The sequence below is a fragment of the Lissotriton vulgaris genome, chromosome 1_1 (genome assembly GCF_964263255.1).
Source record: "Lissotriton vulgaris chromosome 1_1, aLisVul1.2, whole genome shotgun sequence".
Taxonomy (NCBI): Eukaryota; Metazoa; Chordata; class Amphibia; order Caudata; family Salamandridae; genus Lissotriton; species Lissotriton vulgaris.
The window spans coordinates 484505498-484527616 of NC_141685.1; the positions used below are offsets into that span (position 1 = coordinate 484505498).

A 22119-nucleotide genomic window follows, 5' to 3' on the forward strand; every position below is an offset into this window, starting at 1 on the left:
TACAAGTCTCCCTGTGGATCGGAACGTGGCCGGACGCCACTGGCCGACTCCGGGCGACCCCTGCTTTCTGTCTGTTCACCCCACCCCTGAGAGCCTGGTGATTCAGCAGTCTACGTCCCAGACTGCATTCCCGACCGCTCCTCCGGATCGGGAATCCAAAAGGTATGATCAGTTTGGGAAGAAACTGTTCTCCTCTCTGAGTTTGGGGCTGCAATCTGTGAACACCGCCTGCCTTTTAGCCCGTTACACCCACTCCCTGTGGGATACGGCTGCGGAGGTGCTGCCACAGTGTCCAGAGGAGGCCCGGACACGGCTCGCCCAAGCCCTGGGGGGCGGGGCGGGATGCAGCACAGTACGCAATTAGATGTGGACATGACACCACGAACTCGCTGGGCAGAGCGAATTTCACGACTGTGTCAGTTCTTCGCCACGCCTGGTTGCGGTCTGCCAACTTCTCTGAGATATCCAGTCCACGCTCATGGACATGCCCTTCGATGGCCGTCGCCTCTTTATGGTTTAACTCTTTTATTAGAATTCTCACAAATGACAAAACATGAAGGCTGTGCAGTATCATACATCCATAGCATACCCAGAGGTAATATGCAGTCAATACATCTGAGGAGTGCCGGACAGGGCTGCTTAGTGGCAGAAAGCAATTAAAATGCCTTGAAACAAAATCACAAATTCTCCCCCCCCCCCCCCCCTCCCCTCTGTCCACCAAAAAACTGTCCGCTCCAGCTAACACTGTAAATAGAAGTAAGGAGACTTTTTAGTTGGGCTTACATGTCCACGCTTTCTTGGGTGCCTTTAGATCTGGCAGCGGCGTGTCAGCCAATCGTAATAGGCGTAAGTATCTCGGGCAGCTTAATTCACGGAATTCCTCTTTGAGAAGTGTCAGGGGCGCCATTGCTCCCGGAATTACTCCCCCCCCCCCCCCCCCCCCCTCCCGGACCAGTGACATCTTTTCCATTCCAAGCACCATCCACAACCTGTGTAACCAACCCTTGTGAGGGGGACTGTGTGGCGATCTCCAGTGTGCTAAGATATTTTGTGTGGTGGCCCTCGGGGCTACGGCAATGAGACGACCCCTTTGGGACTTCAATGGGTACATTAGGGCGTTGGGGAGGCCCAGTATGATGTAAGCGGGAATCCGGGGTAATTGCGTGTGCAAGTGCGAGTCCTTCTCATCTATAATGGTGTCCCAGTATTCCCGTATGTGCGTGCAGCTCCAAAGTAAGCGGTCGCTAATATGGGGGTCTGCCCTGTGTAGCCGCTCCTGTGTCGCAACCTTGGTCAGCGTTTCGGTGAGCCCTGAGTGGTATGCGGAGTGCCGTGCTTTGTGATAAATTCCCCTCCATTCCTTGTTTGTAAGCGCCCTACCCAAGTCTCGTTCCCAACGGCATCTACCTGCGTTGTATGTATGAATGTTTGTGAGGAGCAGTTGTTGGTACAGATCAGAGATTAGCTTCTTCTCTGACGTGCGGGTGACTAGCCATTTCTCGTAGGGTGTGAGGAGGCGCTGCGCTCCGGGTTTTACATCCGGGTGAAGGGCCCAGTGGCGCACTTGTAGTTATGCCAATCTTTCTCCCTCCGCAATGGCGTAGTCCTCTTTAGCTGCTGGAAGGAAAGGATGCCTTCCAAGTTAAAAAGATGCCCAAGTGCTTTGCAGGGAGAGTGTCGCCAGCCCGCAAAGGCTTCCGGGTCGAGACTCGGAGTAAAGTCACAGTTTGGCGAACAGGGGCGTCAAGGGGGAGGGAAAGGTCGTCAGTCCATGCTTAATAGCTACTTTGTCCCATACCTCCATAACTGTGCTAGTGATCTGGGATGCGTACAAGTTGGGTGGCCTATGTCTCCTTGGAAGGAAGGGGACATCCTGTAGGGGCATTCCTGCTACTGCCTGATCCTGGAAGAGCCAGTTCTTGCTCGACTCCAGTTGGTGCCACTCCACTAGGCTTCGCAGTTGCGCCGCATGAAAGTAGAGCTGGAGGTCTGGGACTCCGACTCCACCGTAGGCAGGTGAGAGGATGGCGATGTCATGTTTGAACAGTGGTCGGCGGCCCTGCCAAATGTAGCGGGCCAGCTCTGACTGTATCTGCTGTATCCAGCCTTGAGGCGGACGGAGGGGAAGAGTAAACAGGTAGAGGATCTATGGAAGGAGCGTCCTCTTGATGGCTGCTATTCTCCCAAGCCATGAGAGAGAGTGGCGCTTCCATCTCAGCAATTCCTCACGCAGCTGTGTGCTGAGTCTTGTGTAATTCGCCTCTGCCGTGGCTGGGATGGTGGGACCCAGTAAGACTCTTAGGTATGGAACTGTAGTCCTGGACCACTGCAGGTCGTGCTCTTCTCGCACTTCAGGGTGAAAATTGCAAAAACACAGTTGATGGACAGAATGTAGAACAATGTCATACATTCACCCCAGTACAAGGATCTGGGCCTAAATCCATCGTGCACTCCACACCATCCTGGGTTAGACACTGGCTATATGCAAATCAGCTCTGACCCTGTGCCTCATGGGAACAGTCCAGTCCGAACTACCAAGCCATGTCTTTCCCAGACCGGAATCAAGCATCCAAGGACTGGTTTCTGGCTATCAGCCTTCATCAGCCTGGATAGCTTGACTCCAGTGGTGTGGAGAGCCTGGGACTCACGTCTGAGCATCCCCAGCACACTCGGGGTGAAAATTGCAAAAACACAGTTGATGGACAGAATGTAGAACAATGTCATACATTCACCCCAGTACAAGGATCTGGGCCTAAATCCATCGTGCACTCCACACCACCCTGGGTTAGACACTGGCTATATGCAAATCAGCTCTGACCGTGTGCCTCATGGGAACAGTCCAGTCCGAACTAACAAGCCATGTCTTTCCCAGACCGGAATCAAGCATCCAAGGACCGGTTTCTGGCTATCAGCCTTCATCAGCCTAGATAGCTTGACTCCAGTGGTGTGGAGAGCCTAGGACTCACGTCTGAGCATCCCCAGCACACTCTGGGTGAACAGAGTGTGCTGGGGATGCTCAGACGTGAGTCCCAGGCTCTCCACACCACTGGAGTCAAGCTATCCAGGCTGATGAAGGCTGATAGCCAGAAACCGGTCCTTGGATGCTTGATTCCGGTCTGGGAAAGACATGGCTTGGTAGTTCGGACTGGACTGTTCCCATGAGGCACAGGGTCAGAGCTGATTTGCATATAGCCAGTGTCTAACCCAGGGTGGTGTGGAGTGCAAAAAAACTATGGATTTAGGCCCAGATCCTTGTACTGGGGTGAATGTATGACATTGTTCTACATTCTGTTCATCAACTGTGTTTTTTGCAACTTCTCGCACTTCAGACAGAGTCTCGGGCGACAACGAGATGTCGTGGGCGATTGATTTGTCTTTATTGACTTTGAACCCTGATGCAAGAGCAAATCTATGGAGCTCTATGAAGAGCGCCCGAAGGGAGGTGACCGGGTCGGTGATGGAGAGCAGGAATGTTGTAGAACTTGCTCTAAGTATGGCCAGTGTACTCTGTCAAATGCTTTTTCAGCATCTATGGTGAGCAACATGCAGCCTGGTCGTGTCCGCGACCCGGCTTCAATAAGATGAAGCACACGTTTAGTGTTGTCGCTAGTCTGGCGCTGGGGGATAAACTCTGCCTGATCAGGTTCTATTAGCTGCTGCATGTATGACGCGAGCCGGCTAGCTAGTATGCTTGTGTAGAGCTTAAAGTCTATGTTCAGTAATGAAATCGTCCGGTAGGAGCCACAGCGGGTTTTATCCTTTCCAGGCTTGGGGATCACCAAAATTGATGCCTCTAGGAGGTCTGCGGGGATCGCGCCCGGCTGATCGAAGGAATTGAATAGGTCCCGTAGGAGTGGGGCAAGTTGGTGGCAAAATGTCTTGTAAAATATAGCCGAGTACCCATCCGGGCCAGGGGATTTCCCGATCTTAAGGCGGGAAATTGATTATATAATCTCTTCCAGTGCGATAGGCCTGTCTAGGAACTTTGCTTGGGCCGAGTTTAGCGGCGGTTGCTGCGTTTCGTCAAGGTACCTCTGGCCCGCCTGAAGGTCTAGGGTGTCCCCGTGTATAAGGATTGATAAAACGCCCCAAAAGTCTTTGCTATGTCGGCGTCTTCTGTGACCAAGTCGCCCCTCTCTGTCTGCAGCGATTGCACTCCCTGTCTTACGCGTTGCTCCCGTAGTTTGGACGCTAAGAGTCGCCCACAGCGATCTCCCCCCGTGTAATACGCGTGTCGGAGGCGTACGCCGCGTATTCAGCCACATCCTGATCTAGAGCGGCCAGCATCTTCCGCTCCGCGCAAAGTTGACGCTAGGCCCTCCTTGCCCCGGTGCGCTGGTGCAGTTGCTCCAGTTCTGCCACTCGCTGGGTGAGTTCCGCACGTTTCTGCTCCCTTTCCTTATTGTTGGCTGTGGCCACCGAGATGAATTCACCTCTTAGGACTGCCTTCAGGGCCGACCATTGGGTCGCTCACGTGGTATCGGTATTTTGTTGTGGGTCAAGAATTGCGCGATGGCGTTTTTGATTCGTTCCACCGTCATAGGGGAGCGAAGAAATGACTCCCGAAGGTGGCGCCGGTATTGCCTGCATAAGAAAGGTGGCAGTCATCGGTGAGTGATCCGATAGCGAGGCCGGGAGTGTATCTACATCCTGTGCCAACGCGACCAATGGGGATGAGCCGAGAAAATAAATCTAGCCTTGCATACGTTCTATGGGTCCCTGAATGATAGGTGTAGGCCTTGTCTCGCGGGTGGAAGTGTCGCCATAAATCGGTGAGATCTAGCTCGCGGAGATATGCATGTCCAGACTTGGAGAGGGAATCCACCTTTCCCGAAAGTTGGGCAGAGCGATCTGTAGTTTTGTGGAATACCAATTTGAGGTCTCCCCCAATCAGTAGGTGACGCTCCGTGTTGGCTGTTGCCGCTGTCCGGGCTGAACGCAGGAATGTCTCCTGATTCTCATTGGGGGAATAGACCAAGCCCATCAGGAGCGTCACACCCGCTATCAGAAAACGGTGTGTTAACAGTCGCCCCTTCAGTTCCGTCTCCCGTTGAAGCACCTTCTCCTTAAACGATTTAGATATCAGTATCACAACTCCAGCCACCTTTTTAGAGGCGGAGGAGAAAAGCTGTATGGGGAAAGCCCGAGATTTCAGTCTGTGGTGGTCCTTGGGTAGAAGGTGCGTCTCTTGGAGGAGGCATATGTCAGCTGCAGAGTGTTCCAGCTGGGACAGGACTGCTCTGCGCTTGATAGGGTTGTTTAGCCCCCGCACATTGTGAGTCTAGTGTGTGTCATTGGTCCGCTGGATGTGTGTTAAGGCGTCGGAGTGTGCGCTTGAAGTCTGATATGTAGGAAAATAAGAGGAACAAAAGCCCCGGTGGACAGAAGGAACCCTCCCTGCACAACACCCCCCTCCTCTTAGAACTGAACCCCCCTCCCCACTCCGCCTCCCCTCCCCCCTTCCTCAACCCCCCCAACCGCAACTGCTGCAAGAACCCCTTCAACCACCTGCTTCCCCATCCTACCCCACCCCCCACCCCTTCCCCCAACCCAACGGAACTCGTGAACATTGTCCCAGGCTTGTTTAGGCACAGTCCAGGCCTGTGATAAAGTCTCAAAGGAGGGAGAAAAATGGCAGTGGCGACCCTGAGGCCCCCCGTCCCGCGCCCCCCGTCCCGCGGGGCACCCTCCCCCCCCCCCCCCCCCCCCCCCCATATCGTGGAGCTTAATCGAAGTGCAACAACACCCCTGTCTGTGTCCCCTCAGTGATACTCACTCGTGTCCCTGGAGACTTCCTGTATTGCCGCTGCGTGCTCCAGCGCTATTGTCTCGGGGTCTGGTTTAAGTCCCTTCTTGGACAGACATCTGCATTGCACCGTTTGCCAACCATCTCTTGTCGTCCATGGGGACTTCGGCTGGGAAGGTTGTGTACTGTGGCTCTCCTCTGTGGTGTCTCCCTCGGCGGCGATACCCAGCAGGTCGCACGTCTCTCGGAGGGATCTTAGCTGGTAGAGGGTTCTTTTCTATTTGAAGATGAGTCTAAAAGGATGCTCCCAAGAGTATGGGATGCCGTTGTCGCGCAGGAAGGTCGTGGCCACCTTGAAGGCTTTCCTCTTCTGCAGTGTAATCGCAGACAGATCTTGAAACAGTTCTACCTTATGACCCTGGAAGTGTAGGGGTTGTTTTTGGCGTGCCACTTTCAGGTTGCGCTCCTTGAGGGGGTAGTCGGGCAGAAAAGCAAGGATGTCTGGTAGCGGGGCAGGTGCTCGGCGTGCTAGGCCCACTCTGTGGGCTCTGTCTATACGGATCTCGAAATCTGCTGGTTCCCCCAAGATGTCCCGAAACAAGGACTGTAGGTAAGCCGTGACATCACTTCCCTCCGATTTAGATGGCACTCCTCTGACCCGTATGTTGTTGCGCCGAGAGCGGTTCTCGAGATCTTCTGTGTGGGCTTGCAGGTCCGTCTGTTGCTCATGGAGTCTAACAATTTCCTGCTGCAGTAGTTCCACTTCTTCGCACCTAGCGTGTCCAGTGTTCTCAATCCCCGCAACTCGCTCCCCGAGATCGTCCACGTCGCGGCGCAACTCCCTGTATTCCCCCGCCATGTCTTGTTTGAGGGTCTGGAAATCTTCTCTAAGGGAGTTGAATAGGGACTCCATGAAGGATTTCGTGATAGGGGCCTCCTCCTCATCTCGGGCCTTCTCCTTTAGCTGGGCCGACATTGCCGGTTTGTCGGGACTCTTCTCTCCTTTAGACGCCCCCTTAGCCAGCATTTCGGGGATGGTGCGGCCCCCCCTGCTGTTCGAATTCGCCATGGTGCACCTCCTCTATGGTTCTAGTGAGGCTCCTTGTGCTTATCTCTCTTCAGTGGATGTGTAGCCAGGAGCAGGCCTGGGCAGGAAGTGGGGTGTGTGTGTGGGGGAGGTGTCGGCGGCGGGTGCCCGAAGCTGGCTGGGCCTCCGTTGAGGTGCGGCCGTGCTTTGGGCCTGCTAACGCTGAACAGCGGTTGCCTCTCTAGTGGGTTTGCCGCGGTGTGTAGAGCACCCATAGATGGCCGCCCCGCCTGGACCACCGCCTCGGTCCGCCACTGGGTCGCTCTGCGCTCGCCCTAGCTAGCTCGCAGTCCCGCAGGGTCCATGGGGCTGAGGAGATGTCCAACTAGCTGGGCCTCTGGTTCCTGCTCGGCAGCTCGCCACTAATGGTCACTGCTAGGCCGCACACCAGGGGCTCGATTAGTGCCCCCCGAGTTCACAGACCTGTCACTGCTCTCGGGGCTCTGAGACCTGCTCCTCGACTACACAGCCTCGTATTGCCTCTGTCATTTGGTGGGGCAGCCACGGGGTCAAATGGTCCCCCCAGGGTGTAGGCGGGAAGTGTTCGAGGCCCGTGAGCTACCTCTGTGTGGCCCTCCCAGCAGCGCGTCCGGGGCCTTGCAACCCAAGCCGTGTTAGGATCCTCGCCGGGGGCCCGAATCCCTGCCCCCGAGCACCCAACTGCAAACGCCCAAGCACCCGGCTCCTCATCTCCACGTTTTCGGCTGCTCTGGTCCGCCGGCGGGTGTTGCTTCGTCCTCCGGGTGCCGCACAGGCCCAGACCGGGAGCCTCTATTAGCACCCCTGCAGCCAGACCCGGCACTCCGGGCGGTAGGCCCCGCAGCAGTCGGCCCGGGGCAGTCCGCTCCGCTTTGTTTTCGGCCAGGGGTGGAGTGCAGCTATGTGGGGGCGACTTCTCTTCACGAGCCCGGCCTGGTCGATGTTGCTCGGTGGGCTCTCCCGCCGCGCTCTTTCCTCGGCTCCGGAATGGTGCCCGCCTCTGCCGGGGGGTCCCGGACTCCGCTCGAGAGCTCGGGCAGACACTCCGAGGGATTTCGCCAGGCACCAGCGGCACCTCACCAGCAGCTGGCCGCAGGTAGTGCGATTTGGGGGTGATTTGAGATTATTTAAGGCAGTGTTAGGGGTTTGGGACGAGGAGCCTTTGTAATGCCAGTCCTCTCAGGCCGCCATCTTGGCCACGCCCCGGCCGTCGCCGCTTTAGCGACAAAGCGGATAGTGCGCTAGAGTGTTTTAAGGACTCTAGGATCAGGGGTTTCAGTCTTCCCCTATCTCGACGATTGGTTGTTGAAGGCGTTACCTTGGTGGTTCAACACCTGGCAGGTTCTCTGAACGCCAGGGTGGACGAACTCAACCGCTGGTGCATGGTGGATCACGAGTGGCGTCTGAACTCTGATGTGGCGCGAGGTCTCTTTCTGCGATGGGGAGAGCCTTGGTTAGATCTGTTCACCGAAGACAACGTGCAATGTCATCAGCTCTGCGTGTTGGAATTTCCTAGGCTGCACTTGCTCTGAGACACTTCTCGTCTGTGGTGGAGCTGCGGTCTTTTGTACGCTTTTCCGCCTATACCACTTCTGCCCAGAGTGCTGAAGAAGATCAGACGCGACTGGGCCCAAGTTATTCTTGTGGCTCCGGACCAGGCTCAGAGTATGGTATCCCGAGCTACTCAATATGAACATCGATCCCCCGATCCGTCTGCCTCTTCGGGAGTATCTCCTGTCACAGCAGCTGGGGACGATACTCCGCCCGAACCTGTCCAGCCTCCACCTCCATGCGTGGAGATTGAGCGGCGACAGTTGAAGGCTTTCGACCTTCGTCCTGAAGTTTGTAATGTCATTCTGGCAGCCAGGCGTCTCTCTACTAAAACTGTATACGCCGGCCGATGGAACACATTTGTGGCGTGGTGCACAGTAACGGCTGTGGATCCCCTTTTGGCTCCTCTTTCTGAGGTTCTTCTGTTTCTCCTATCTTTGGCCCAGCAGGGCTCTGCTCTGGGCACTATAAAAGGCTATCTTTCTGCCATTTCCGCCTTCCAAAGGCTTCCTAATCAGCCTTCTCTTTTTAAATCTCCGGTTGTTAACCGCTTTCTCAAAGGCATTACGCATACGTTTCCCCCCGTGCCTTTCATAATGCCTCAAAGGGCCTTGAATCTTGTCTTGACTTTTCTGATATGCGCTCCCTTTGAGCCTCTTCATAACTGTCCTTTACGTCTTCTTACTGTAGAGGGGGCTTTCACTCTGCCAGAAGAGTGAGTGAGCTCCATGCCCTTTCTTCCAAACCTCCTTTCCTTTCTGTTCATCCTGGCAAGGTGGTTTTAAGGACCCGTCCTTTTCTGCCACAGGTTGTCACGCTCTTCCACATCAGGCAGACCATCACTTTGGCCATCTTCTTTCCTCCTTCGCATCCTTCAAGGGAAGAGGAGAGGCTCCACCGTCTGGACCCAAAACATGCGCTTGCTTTCTATCAGCAGTGTACACAACAGTTCCGGGTGGATGATCAGCTCTTTGTTGGCTACGTGGGCCCCAAACAAGGTCGGTCTGTGCACAAACGGACCATCTCCCAGTGGGTCATTTTGTGCATTAAAGCATGTTACTCCTTGGCCAAGAAGGAGCCTCCTGTAGGGCTGTGTGCCCATTCGACCAGGGCAACAGCAGCCACTTCTGCCTTGGGATGTGGTGTTCCCTTGCAGGACATTTGTCAGGCAGCTACGTGGGCTTCGCTGCACGCGTTTACCAAGCACTACTGCCTTGACAGTCTGGTCCGGAGAGACAGCATTTTTGGCCGTTCTGTGCTCCGTGACATTTTGGTGTAATCTTGTTCGCAGACCCACCACTGGGGTTGATATTGCTGGGGTATCTATTTTAAGGTAAGGATTATATCACTAACGTGTCTCTTTCAGATGCACAAGTTACTACTTGTGTAACAATATATCTGTAAGACACATTAGTTAGTGATAGATTCCTTACCGCCCCACCCATCCTCCCAGTTCTGCGAACTGATTACTAGGGTTAAGGTCGTCCCCTTTTAGGGCCCTAGTATTATGCACCAATGGTCAGTATCTTGCATGGCTGTGTTTCGGCGTGGAAAGTTGTGTACAGAACTGACGTCAGGGCGCATGGGTGGCGGTTGAGTAGACTCCTTGACGTCATCCCGGCGCTAACGACGCCAGTGACGGACGCGGATCCGCACGACTCCACATACAGGTGTGCAGGGGTACTGCTAAGCAGAAAACGTTCCGGATCCAGACTGACGCCTGGGGAGTTTTCTAAGGCAAGGAATCTATCACAAACTCATGCCTCTTACAGATATATTGTTACACAAATAGTAACTTGTGGGCCAAGCTGGCACACACTCCAGTTGGTTCAGTATGTCACTGCCAGGCTCTTACCTGTGGCCTTGATTTATGGGTACCGTCAACTGGGTTTTTTATCTACAGGGCTTAGTGGGGTCTGAGCACATCTGGAGAATATAGATAGCCCCTAATTTCAGTGTTTTGAATACGCAATAACAGAATTGCAGTTCATATAGAGGATGTAACTAATTGGTAACACATCAGTTAGGGGTACCCGAAAAAATGGTGTGATCACAACCCTATCCAGTGTGGCAAAGTAACTTTTTGAAACCGGGTGGCTATGATCAAATTAAAGTGGGGGATCGTCCCTCAGCCAAGCCCACTAGTACCCTTGTTGATGAAGTTACATTAATGATTAATAGTATAGCAATTCGCAATTGTTGCTTTGGGAAGGTTCAAGAGAATGATTTTTAGAAGCAGTGTCACCATAGAAAAGGCAAAAGAGAAAACTTGGCGATGCCTATTTGTCACACACAATGACCTCTAAGACTGTCAGTGGAATCAGGAATTAAACTGATATCATTAAACACTAGAGGTCTTCCCCTATCAAAAGTACCAAAAAGGTACTACTTATGGGAAGAGAAAAGTGTTACAGGAAACGCACAGCTCAACAAGAAAGAGAATCTCCTACATTAGTTAAAAATGGGGGAGGGAAGGAAGCAAAGAAATTAGGGAAGAGGAAGTAGACTTATGGCTAGAGTGGTCGACCTGGAAGCTGGGAACCAGGTTCGAGTATCTGCAACTGCGCTCAACATCGTGTGATACTGGGCAAATCACTTAATCTCCCTGTGCCTAACAAAAATGAATGTGTCCATCTGCAACAAAACTGTTGCTCATGTAAAGCGATCTGATCACCAATGTCTCTGGTCTGGTTTGCCCTATATGAAACAAAAACAAAGAAATGGGAATAACAGAGTTTTCTCTTGTAAGATTTAATGCAGTATTTCAGCGCAAAATATTTTGTGTATACTGTAAGATAGCATTTAATCCGCATAATCTGTGCTGAATTTCAAAAGTCACTAAAAACTATGTTTAACAAGAAAACGGTCAAGTGACAAAAAGCATTGCTCTTTGGAATAAGGCAGATCCACTCCGTGGTTTAAAAGCAAGTTACAATCGTTGCATAGCTATGCTGATCCGGGTAACATTCAATATAACAAAAAGCTGTATAGCAAGAATGTTTTTATAACAAAACTTTGTATTAATTGGGATACATAATGAGTTATCTGTAATCCAGCTTTGCATTACTCATGCTTTATTCATTTCCAGTCTATCCAAGTAGGTTAAGATGCATATATTTTTCAAGTCAAAGATCTTTATTCGGATTAAATGGCATCCATAAAAGTACATAAAATCACAACAATCATCCAACGCATAATACCACAGTCTTTTTGTTTTAAAAGGAACTAATAAAATCACATAATAAAATCATCTAATTCATCATGATGTGAATTTACAAATAACTGCATGAATAAAATATATCAGCAAATTTTAGGTTTACGATAAAATGAACAACAAATATGGACAATTCAAGAGTTCATGTCTATAAATGTGCAAAGAGCAGCTACTTGTGCAAAATAAGCAGTGTGCAAACTAAGCAAAATGGAGTGCAAAAATATTTCAAACCATATTCAATGACGCTCTTGAACAGACAGCAGCTTTGAGAAAACAACTGACTCTAAAAATTACTTCATCAGAGCTCAGCCTCAGTAACTCCCCAAAGGCTAAATTAAAATCAGGCTGGGCAGTCTTACCAAAATATGGCATTAAAAAATGTTTAGTATATTTTACATAAAAGCCACAAAAAAGCATAAAATGTAAAAGGCTTTGTTTGCCGCCATGGTTACAGGGACAATTTAGGTTTTCTAAATTTCTATTAAAACCTATTGGGAAGCATAATAAGTTTTTAATGCTCCCGTCCCTGAATCGAAACAGCAGGCTCCTGTTCCATTTACTCATCTTTCTACACAAGTAGCCTTCGGGCAAGTTAAAAGGCCTGTCGATCGATACCAAAAGGGTTAAGTATCTTATAGTGGCCGGTTTTACAAGCTCTTTCTTTTTTCCTCTCACAGTTATAAAGATTATACAGAGCCCTTTTTACTAAATTCTTGTGTGTGCAGTCTATTGTGTGGGGAGATGTAAATAAATGCCCCTGCTCCACACTCGCTAGACTTTTTTCCACCGCCCGAGCCATGGTATATGGCTGGCCTGATCACATTTTAAACAATCCATGATGATGTCACGGGTCAGTGACGCAGCTGGGTTCAACCATATTTTCAGCCAAAATAGAGCGGGTCTAGATCTTATAAAATCCTCTGTATACTTAAGGCTCAATTCTCTGTGGCACACAAAAGTTGGGGCAGAAATAACCGCCACCAAAATCTTCCTACAGAACCTGTTCTCCACCGTCTGTATGTTGATGCAATTTGTGTAGCCCCATACCTCAGCACCATAGGTTCCTGTGGGTAGGCATTGGGTCTTATAAATTTGTAACATTGATATAATAACCTCCGCATTTAGGGGTTGACGGAGAGAGAACAGAATTTATAGCTTTGCCCAGTTTATTTCTTCCCAGGCCAACATGCGGTTGCCATGAGCCAGAGTCAGCAAACAACCGGCCTAGATATGGAAAAGTGCTTGTGCATTTTCAAAACATTATTCCCTGTCGAAATTTGATTAATCTTCTGCTTTTTGGGGCCACAGCACATTATAAATGGTTTGTTAAAATGTGTGCAGAGGCCAAAATCTGCCATATACGTAACAAAGCCTGAAATTAAAATTTGCAGTGCGTTAGGTGTGCGGGCCATAAGCGCTGCGTCATCCGCATAAAGGAGGGCGGGAAGCAATCTACCATTGACTTGCGGGACATCAGTTGTTAATTTACACACAAAATGACTTAGTTCATTTATGTACAAAATAAAAAGCAGGGGGGGCAGAACACACCCCTGTCTGACCCCCCTGCCAATAAAAATGTCACTGGAGACTTCACCAAGGGTATTCAAACGGACACGAGCTCTCAAATCACTACGCAAGTGGTCCAGGAAATAAACTAAAGATTCATCTAAACCATAATTCAACAAAACTGACCATAAACGGGAACGGTTAACAAAATCAAATGCAGAACTTAAATCCATAAAACCTAAATAAAAAGGGGATTTTATTGCAATAGTATACTTTGCCATTAATAGATTTAGGTTTAGGCATTGTTCCACAGTACCCATGTGGCTTCTGAAGCCTAGCTGACATAGGTGTAGGATGGAATTATCTTCCGCCCAAACTCTGATCCTATTAAAAAGGACCCTACCCAGAATCTTCAAGGTGTTGTCTATTAAAGATATCGGACCATAACAGGCCGGGTCCGATCTATTGCCTTTTTAAAAATAGGCACGATTGTGCTGTTTGACCAAGTTACTGGGGCTGGGGTGTGGGATAAATGGTTAAAGATGTTACACAATAATGGCGCCCAAAAGTCTGGTTCCGATTTAATTTGGATAGACCCATCGGGCCCGGGAGCTTTGCTCCCCGCGCTTTCTAAAATGGCATCTTCTACCTCCATTAGGGTGATATTCAGTGTAGTTAGTGGAGGGGCAATGTCCGTGGGGTTAAGGGGTGCCTCATAAATTTCCGAGAAGTGATCCACCCACACTTACCCTGGTATGTTACAATTTATGGGAGTGATATTAGTTCCTAGTGATCTTAAACTCTTAACTTTGCTCCAAAACCCAGTGATGTCTCTCAGTGACGCAAAGCGCACAAGAGAGTCCCAGTGCTCTTTTAATAACTCCTCTGTTCTTATTTTGAGAGCATGTTTATAACTAGCCTTCAGTCTCCTCAGAGCAGACTGATCTCGTGGGTCCGCTGTGTGAGCAGCCCTTAGTTCCCGGTTGGCTTTAGAGCATAGGGAGTCGAACCACCGCGGTTTATGTGATTGGTGGTTCGAGCTGGTTTAGAAATCTCCATTTTTATAGCCTTACAAAGGCCCATAAAGGCCTCAATAATAACATGTTTAGGGCTGTCGGTAGATAGACAGACTGACACTAGTTGAGGATGATTTTGAATGGTGCGAGTTAAGACTCCCTTATTATCAATACCCCTCCATACCACCCTAAGTTTGTCTGTGTAAGCCACTAAATTTTGTGCCCCAAGTTCTCTCTTATTCCCCTGTTTTTTAATGGATTTAAGGCTAATTAAAATCTGATAGTGGTCACTATAGGGAACGTTAACCACCTTGGCCTTTAAGAGGAGATCTCCTAAAAGAGATGATAAGAATACATAGTCTATTGTGCTTGAGCACCCTCGCCCTACATAAGTGGCCACAGGTTCGTCAGTCCCATTGGTATTTGCCCTCTCCATAGCGTTGACTAAATCTCGTGAGGCTAAATAGTCAAGCAATTCTACTCCTCTTTTACAGCTAGGGGTTCTTGGATAAATGTGGGCATTAAAATCGCCCCCTATACAAATGCCATAAAAATTGCCATATTTGTGTCCCTCCACAATATCATCAATAAAATGAAATAATCTTATAAAATTAGGATTGGGATGAGTTGTGAAATCGTTATTATAAAAATTGATTAGGCATAGCTTTATCCTACTAGTATGTATCAACGCCTGAAAGCTCTTATCATTAACAGGTAATATTTCGGTTTTAACTCCCGCCGTGATCTTGGCCCAAATAGATAGTCCCCCACTTGGGCGGCCCATGGCCGGAACGGGTACAATCTGATTGTAACGGCTGTACCCTTCCTGAAGTAGGGGGCTAGTGCACCAAGTCTCCTGGAACATCAGGACATCAAAATTAATGACCCATTCTATCCACTCAATTTGTGTTTTAGCATTAAGACCAGCAATGTTCCAGCTCAATATGCTCAGGTTGTCAGTGGATGTGGGGATATTGATGCCCTCGGAAGATGTTAAAGATGTAATTGGTAATACGGGTACTTCTAAATTATTAGGCATCATTATATTGAGGCAAATAGGCCGTGCGGCTATGGGGTCAGTTATATGCGGCTGGTCATTAGGTGTTGTATACAGGAGGGTTGGTGGTGGTGGTCATTCAAAACTACTCAACTCAGATAGAACACTAAATCTGTTAAACAGGGGTTAAGGTGGTGGGGCTTGATTAAATGATCTCTGGGGGGCCTATAGAAATATCCTAATGGAAGTAGAGTTGATGGGCCAGGGTAGATGTTATTATTGTTAAGAATGTATTTGGCTGTCCCAGGGTGGCGGAAATTAATCACAATACAGTCGCCGTTGATGTTATTGAATAGGGGACCAACCCAACTTACTCGGCGGGTTGACAAGATTACATTAGAAATATCATGGCCTACCCTTTTGTGTTTACACAGCCAGTCTATACATGTATTATTTAACTGGACCCAAGACTCACCTTGGCCTTCTTTGAGCGATGGGACGCCTGCTAAAACTAAGACCTAGGGACATGCGTCCGGTGGTAAATACAGGGCAGGTCCCTGGGATTTTATGGGCCTTGTTGTCGCAGCGGGCCCTTTATCAGGGGCAATGGTAGTTAAAGCCCCTGATTTAGGGACAGCATGATTGGGGACAACCTTTGACGAGCCACTAGCCATACTAGTGGTACTGGAGGGTCCATCTGCCATGATCGAGGTGTGCTGTGGTTTCATGACAGTTGGAGTTTTCCCTACAGTATTACTCCTGGGTGGAGCAATAGGTGTAGATATGCTACTGCTGGGAGTCTTGGGCCCTTTACCCATGTTAACCTTACAAACAGACTCTGTCTTTCACTAGACGATCTCCCCTCAATAGGTCAAGACTAATCTGCCCCTTCCTTTTTACATATTCCTTTTTTACAAGATTTTCCAGCCTGTCTAATCGTTTAAAAATAGTATTAAATTGCTTGATCATTTGACTTTCCATTTGTTTGAAAATAGTGTCTACAATAGTCTCAATAAGATTCCCATTAGTCTTTGGTTGACTGATGCTGTCTAGTAATGACTCAGTCTGTGTACAGGCAGAGGTGTGGTCATCGTTCACAGGGGTTACTGGGGATGCAACAAGAACCACATCATCAAGTGGTGTAGACTCGTTCGTGTCAATGCCACCCCCGGTAGTTCTTTGTTCCCTTTAGACCACATACTCTGGGGAGTTGCCTGGTTCTTGTTACGAAGAGGTTGCTTCCCCTTACTACCCGTTTGTTTGGAGGCACCTCTTTTTCTTTTCTCACCTCCAGGCTTGTTAATCGGGGTCAGGGGGACGACTGGATCTGGTAAGGATTCCATAGTGATGGTAGAACTGCTCCCACCTGTCAATGGTTCCAGAGAGCTAGCTGGTAGAGATGATTTCATGACAGTAACCACAGGTGAAAGCAGGAGGGCATTATTAAAGTTTGCCAATGGTGTCTCCGGGGGTACACTTTCGAGACCCATTGACATTCTCCTCTCGGTATTCCCAATTTCGTTAGTTACCATGTTGAAAGCATTTTCAACATGCTTTCCACAGAGGGTGGGAGAACTAAGGGTCTTTCAGATGCTTGTGCCGCGTTGTTAATGTTTCTTTTCCCCATTGTGGATGTTAGTCAGTCGGCCTCACCTATTACAGTTGCTTAGGGGGGTGGCCCAGCCCAGCCTCTTCTGGCCTCCGAGGGCCTAAGAGGGCCCGCCCTTTGCCAGGGCTTCACCCGGCGTCCCGCGAGGCGGGGCTTACGCTGATCTTATGCGCCTCCTGGCACGGTTTGTGACAGCGTGTGGCACGTGGGGAGTTGTGGTTTCAGTGCCTGCACTCCACTCGGCGGCCGCTGCAACAATGGTGGGTCACAGCGAGGCGGCGGGAGGCAGGGTGCTTTCCCCCAATGTCCACGCGACAAGGAGACCGGGTTCACAGGCAGCAGGTTAATCCCTCACACGGGTCCGCAAACAAGATAGCACTTCCCCACTATCCACGTTGATTAAGATGCATATATTTAAAGAAACAGGAAATAAATAATTGAATTGTATTTCATGATCATGATGTGTAATTCTTTAACAGCTTTAAAGCTATTTTTCTAATGTGCGTTGATTTATTTCTATAGATGGGTGCTGTTCCATTGTCTGCGTTAGGAGCTTCTAGCCTGGACCCCACCCTTGCTGCCCTTGGGCTTCCCGGTGGAAACATAGGCTCACAGGTAAGATTTCTATGCTATCCAGTTTTCGGCTACTGTTGAATTGTAATTTGGATTTTGTGTTGTGAAAGACTTTTAACCCTTTCGATGCTGATGACGGCTGGGAGCCGTCATGGCACACAGTGCTCGTGTGCTGATGACTGCTCCCAGCCGTCATGGCCGCGCCCGCTAGCGGAATGTGCCGCACAGGAGCAGAATTCCGTCCGCGGGCAAGGGGTTAAGAAGTGTTTATGTTCTGTTACATATACGTAGCTATACCTGAAATTGAGCTTCTAATCTTTATTAGAAGAGATTTGATACATATCTTTTCATTGGTCTGCTAATGTATGTACTCGCAAATGATTATACCCAGGAAGACCCTTTTTTCAGCATAAACTCAGAACATGAGAAACTGCATTTAAAAGAGAAATGACTACTCTGACTGAGGAACGGTAATTTTACTGGCAAACAGAATCTCAAACTTCTGATCTTAACCAAAATATTTTGCTCATCTGTGCTGATAGGCTGTCTCAAAAACCTCTAAAATGCAGTGTTCCTTTTCTTTGTTTCTGAGTTGTTGGTTGGTAAGACCAAATTTCTTTAGGTCTGATGTAACTTGTACAACAGCCACCTTTGGGAAGAACTACTGAGGGCGGGGGCTTTTGCGTTTCCCACATGTTGATCTTCCTTACTATGGGATTTGATTGGGCATAAATTGGTGAAACTGCTGAAAGAGTGCTTGTATTGCAAGAGTTTAAGACCTGATTGGATCAATGTGAAAAGTTAAATCCAATGTCATGGGTCTGTTTATTATAACAATTTAAAACAAAGGCTAAAAGCCTGACTAATTTATCACGAAAGGCCTATTTTAAAATCAGTAGTCCTATACTAGTGGATCATATCTGAAAGAGACACGTTAGTGATAGATTCCTTACCTTAGAATATCCCCAGGCGTCCGACTGGAAACGGAAATTTTTGCGTAGCAATACCCCTGCACGTCGGTAGGCGTCGTCCGCGGCTCTGCGTCCGTCGTCCTCGTCGTTAGCGCCGGAATGACATCGTCAGAGTATTTGGATGCCGCCCATGCGCGCTGACGTCAGTTCTTCTTTTTTCCGCGCCAGCTAGCGCAGATCCGTAGAAGCCCTGCCCCTAGTCATTTTTTGACTAAACTTTTTGATCTTTTTGATCATTTCTCTCCTCGAGTCTTCGACTCTAACGGTGCCGGTAGGGATGCCCGGGTTCAAACCCTGCTCGAAGTGCGCCTGACTGATGTCTGTTACTGACCCCCATCGCCGGTGCCTGAAGTGTTTAGGCCTCGACCACAAAGACCGCACCTGCTCCGACTGCCGGGCCCTGACGTCTAAAGCTAGGCGGGAGCGGTCCCGCAAGCGACTCGAGCTCCGGCAGTCGGTCCGCACCGGTTCGAGGCATGTGGGCTGCTAAATTCATATCTAGTGCATAGATCGCCGCCTAGTGTTGGGTCCGGATGATTGCACCTTGTTGTCCTGGAAGAGTCTTCGAAGTATCACGAGATAGGTGGCTCCTCCCCTGGACTACAGTGCGCATGGACATCGACTCCATCCCCAGATTGTGTTTTTTCCGCCATTGGGTTCGGATGTGATTTCGACGTCTCCTGTTCGGAATCGATAAAACAACTTCTTAAAGGCCAAAAGGCTTTCCTTACTTCGTCGGTATTCGCGTTCGGTCTCGAGTATACTCCGTCTCGACGAGTCGGATATCAGAGGAGTCGGGTGACTCTTCGGTCATCGAGGCCCTGTCGACGCAGCAAGACCCTGACGATTCTACGATGGAACGGAGTCCGTTCAAGTACTGCCCCGTGTGTGGTTCAAAGTACCCACACATCGACGTGCACCCTCTGTGCAACCAAGTGCCTATCGCCGGACCACGACGAGGCCAGCTGTATGGCCTGCTCAAGATTTCAATCGAAGAAGACGATCAAGCTTCGGCGCGTGGCGCGGCTCGAGGCCCAGCGATCGGCCCCGGCACCAGTGGACATCTTCGACAGCCCCGATGCAGGCGAGCAAGAACTTCACCTGCAGATTTCACCTCCATCGGCGGAGGTCGAGGCAGACTACGGAGAGGACCAAGACCTCGAGGAAGACGTCGAGGAGGTAGGGGACGACGGAGAACCTTTTGGGGCCGTGGAAGATAGCTCGGAGGATGAGCTATGCCCCGTACAAACTATTACGAAGGCTCAGGTCACGGGATCGCCACAAGGCCTTACCCACGACCCTACACCTCGCTCCTCGGCCCCGCCTCCTGGCCCGGCTACGGACACCTCTACGGAGCCGCCATTGCCTAAATCGAAACCGAAAGTGAAACCTTCGGGATCGACCAAATCAAAGATGGCCGACGCAGCGCCGAAACCGAAGACGCCATTGACGGCGTCGTCGTCGGAGCCCTCGAAGCCGAAGAAGGCTGTCAAACAGGCTAAAGTGCCTAAGGTGGTCAAAGAACCAAGCTCAAAAGCAGTCGCCCAGCACTCAAGTAAAGTGGCTGAGTCGAAGTCTAAGTCGGCCGTCGAGCCGTCTACTGTTAAGCCTACCGCATCTACAGGCAAACAGGCCGTCAAGTCCAAATCGGCAAAGGGCACCGAGCCAAAGTCTGCAGCCACAACGCCAAAGGGAAAGTCTGCCGATCCGAAGCCATCGGCGTCGACGCATGGGGCCGTGGATGGTGGCGGACGCGCAGTTGTCGAGAGTGCTTCTGCGCCTCCAGCTTCATCAACGCTCCAGTCTTCCCCTGGGGGTGGATCGAGGTCCTCAGTCGGGTCGACGAGACCGTCCGCTTCTTTTACCAAGCAAGTGGCAGACTCCCTCAAACGGATTCGGGAGAAAGAGTTGACGTCGGCGCCGAAGACACCCTCGGTACCTACTCCGGTAGCGGCACCGAAGAAGACCTCCATGCCGCTCCTCTTTACTCTACCACCCAAAGTGGTGCCAAATGCCTTTGCACCACGGTCGGTGCCGAAGGACTCAGAAGGGGTAAGGCAAATTCAACTGAGTGGAAGTTTGAGTCGACAACCCTTGTTGGAGGAGCAGTCGGAAGAGTATATCGACGCCGACATGGGAAAATTGACGCTCTACAAGAGGAAGATTACTTCACAGCCTTTGGAGTCGTTTGTAATCCCTCTAAAAAAGAAAAGACCAGCGCCAGAGACGCCAGAACTTGTTGAGCACATTCCTCCGCATCCTGGGAGGAGCCCATCGCCTTCACCCACTTGCTCAGATGGAGATCTGGGTGAACAGGACGAGGAGTATACTTTTCCCGAAAACACAGACCCTGATGAGCAACAGGACTCGTGGTTAGCCTCAGGTGATCAGGGGGACCAACAAGCTGTCCATGACCCACAAGCTTTTGGCGCAAAGCCTTCTCCTACAGAAGATTCTGCGGCGTTCAATGCCTTCATTGAAAGGGCTATATTAAACAAAACAAGAGCCAACACTGGGGTGTCAAATTTGGATGACTGGTTAATATGTGGCGACGGCTGCTTCGATTGAAACAAGAACAACCTATTTTCCTTTAACCACAGACAAATTTATTCTATTTATAAATCAAACTTTTTGTCTTTTTCTGTTTTTTGAGCATACTATTCGTCTTGCATGGAAAATACGAAATATACAAAACAATGGATTATATATACAAAATATACAAACAGATAAATATACAATTTCAGACACACTTGGCCATACATTCATACAACATGCATTCACAACAACAAACCATATATAGAGAAACAATACGTCCGAGCATCGGTCATTCAGTTCAATGGAGAGAATTTCATTCTATGTTTTAACGATCTGTTCGAGCTGTTATTGTCACAGTCTGTCTTGTAGAACCAAATGAATCAAACAACTGTTCCAACAAAAATTGGTGACCAGATGCGGGACAAAGAAGCTGGTCGACGCGTTTCGAACCCCTTTTAGTTAAATGGGGGTTCTCCTCAGGACCGGATTGGTTCTGAAACAAAATAGAAACGGGAATGGCTTAGGAAAACAGTTCAGGATGGAGATGAAAAGAAGGGGATCAACTCCCTGTGTTCAACAAGGGCTCCCTACCTTAATCCAAAAGTATTAAGAACTCAAACAATGGCAGGCAGGTGAAAATCCAAAGTGGAATAGTATTTCCCAATAGGCGTGATCAAAAGTCGCTGTGGGGGAAGACAATACAAAAAGACTACATTTAGTGTCTACTCTTTCGCAATGGTTCATTCAGCTCTAGAACGATAAGGGTAAGCGGTCGGGTTGATGGAAACTTACCCGTTCGTGACTTGCTTCGTGCTCGCTGTTCTGACGGCCGGTGTCTGTACGCCCGCTCCTCTGCTGCAAGAGGAAGCGATAGGAGTTGTTAAGAAGTTGTTAAGAAGTTAGCGTGGGAGACGCGTGTGCATTGAATGGAAGGAATGCATGAAAACGTACCGATGCTGTTCATTGAAAGGGCGGCTGCAAGCCATAAGGTGGAAATGCACGCTGACCCTGTAGACGTTGACTTTTTATTTGACACTTTCTCTGCTGCCGAGAAGACTGTAAAAACACTTCCAATGCTTAAGGGTGTTCTTAAGCATGCCACAGACATTTTCAAGGACACTACAAGGGCACGGGTTGTAAACCCTAGGATAGAGAAAAAATACAGACCGGCACCTGGGGACCCAACTTACATAAGGGGCCAGTTGCCTCTGGACTCTTTGGTGGTCTCTAATGCCCGTAAGAGGGCGAACTCACAGACGACAGGTGAAGCTCCTCCCCCGGACAAAGAGTCTAAAGTGCGGGAGGCATCGGGGAAACAATGTCCGGAGGAGGTCC

General features: G+C 49.7%; 1 protein-coding gene across 2 annotated transcripts in view; it reads left to right on the plus strand.

Annotated features, from left to right (window-relative positions):
* SRSF11 (serine and arginine rich splicing factor 11) overlaps positions 1-22119 on the plus strand; it is a 252145-nt gene that overhangs the window by 60702 nt on the left and 169324 nt on the right. For both annotated transcript variants that reach the window (XM_086953852.1, XM_086953853.1), the window contains exon 4: positions 17228-17320. In XM_086953852.1, coding sequence (XP_086809978.1) covers positions 17228-17320 — 93 coding nt within the window. The remainder of the gene's footprint in view (positions 1-17227; positions 17321-22119) is intronic.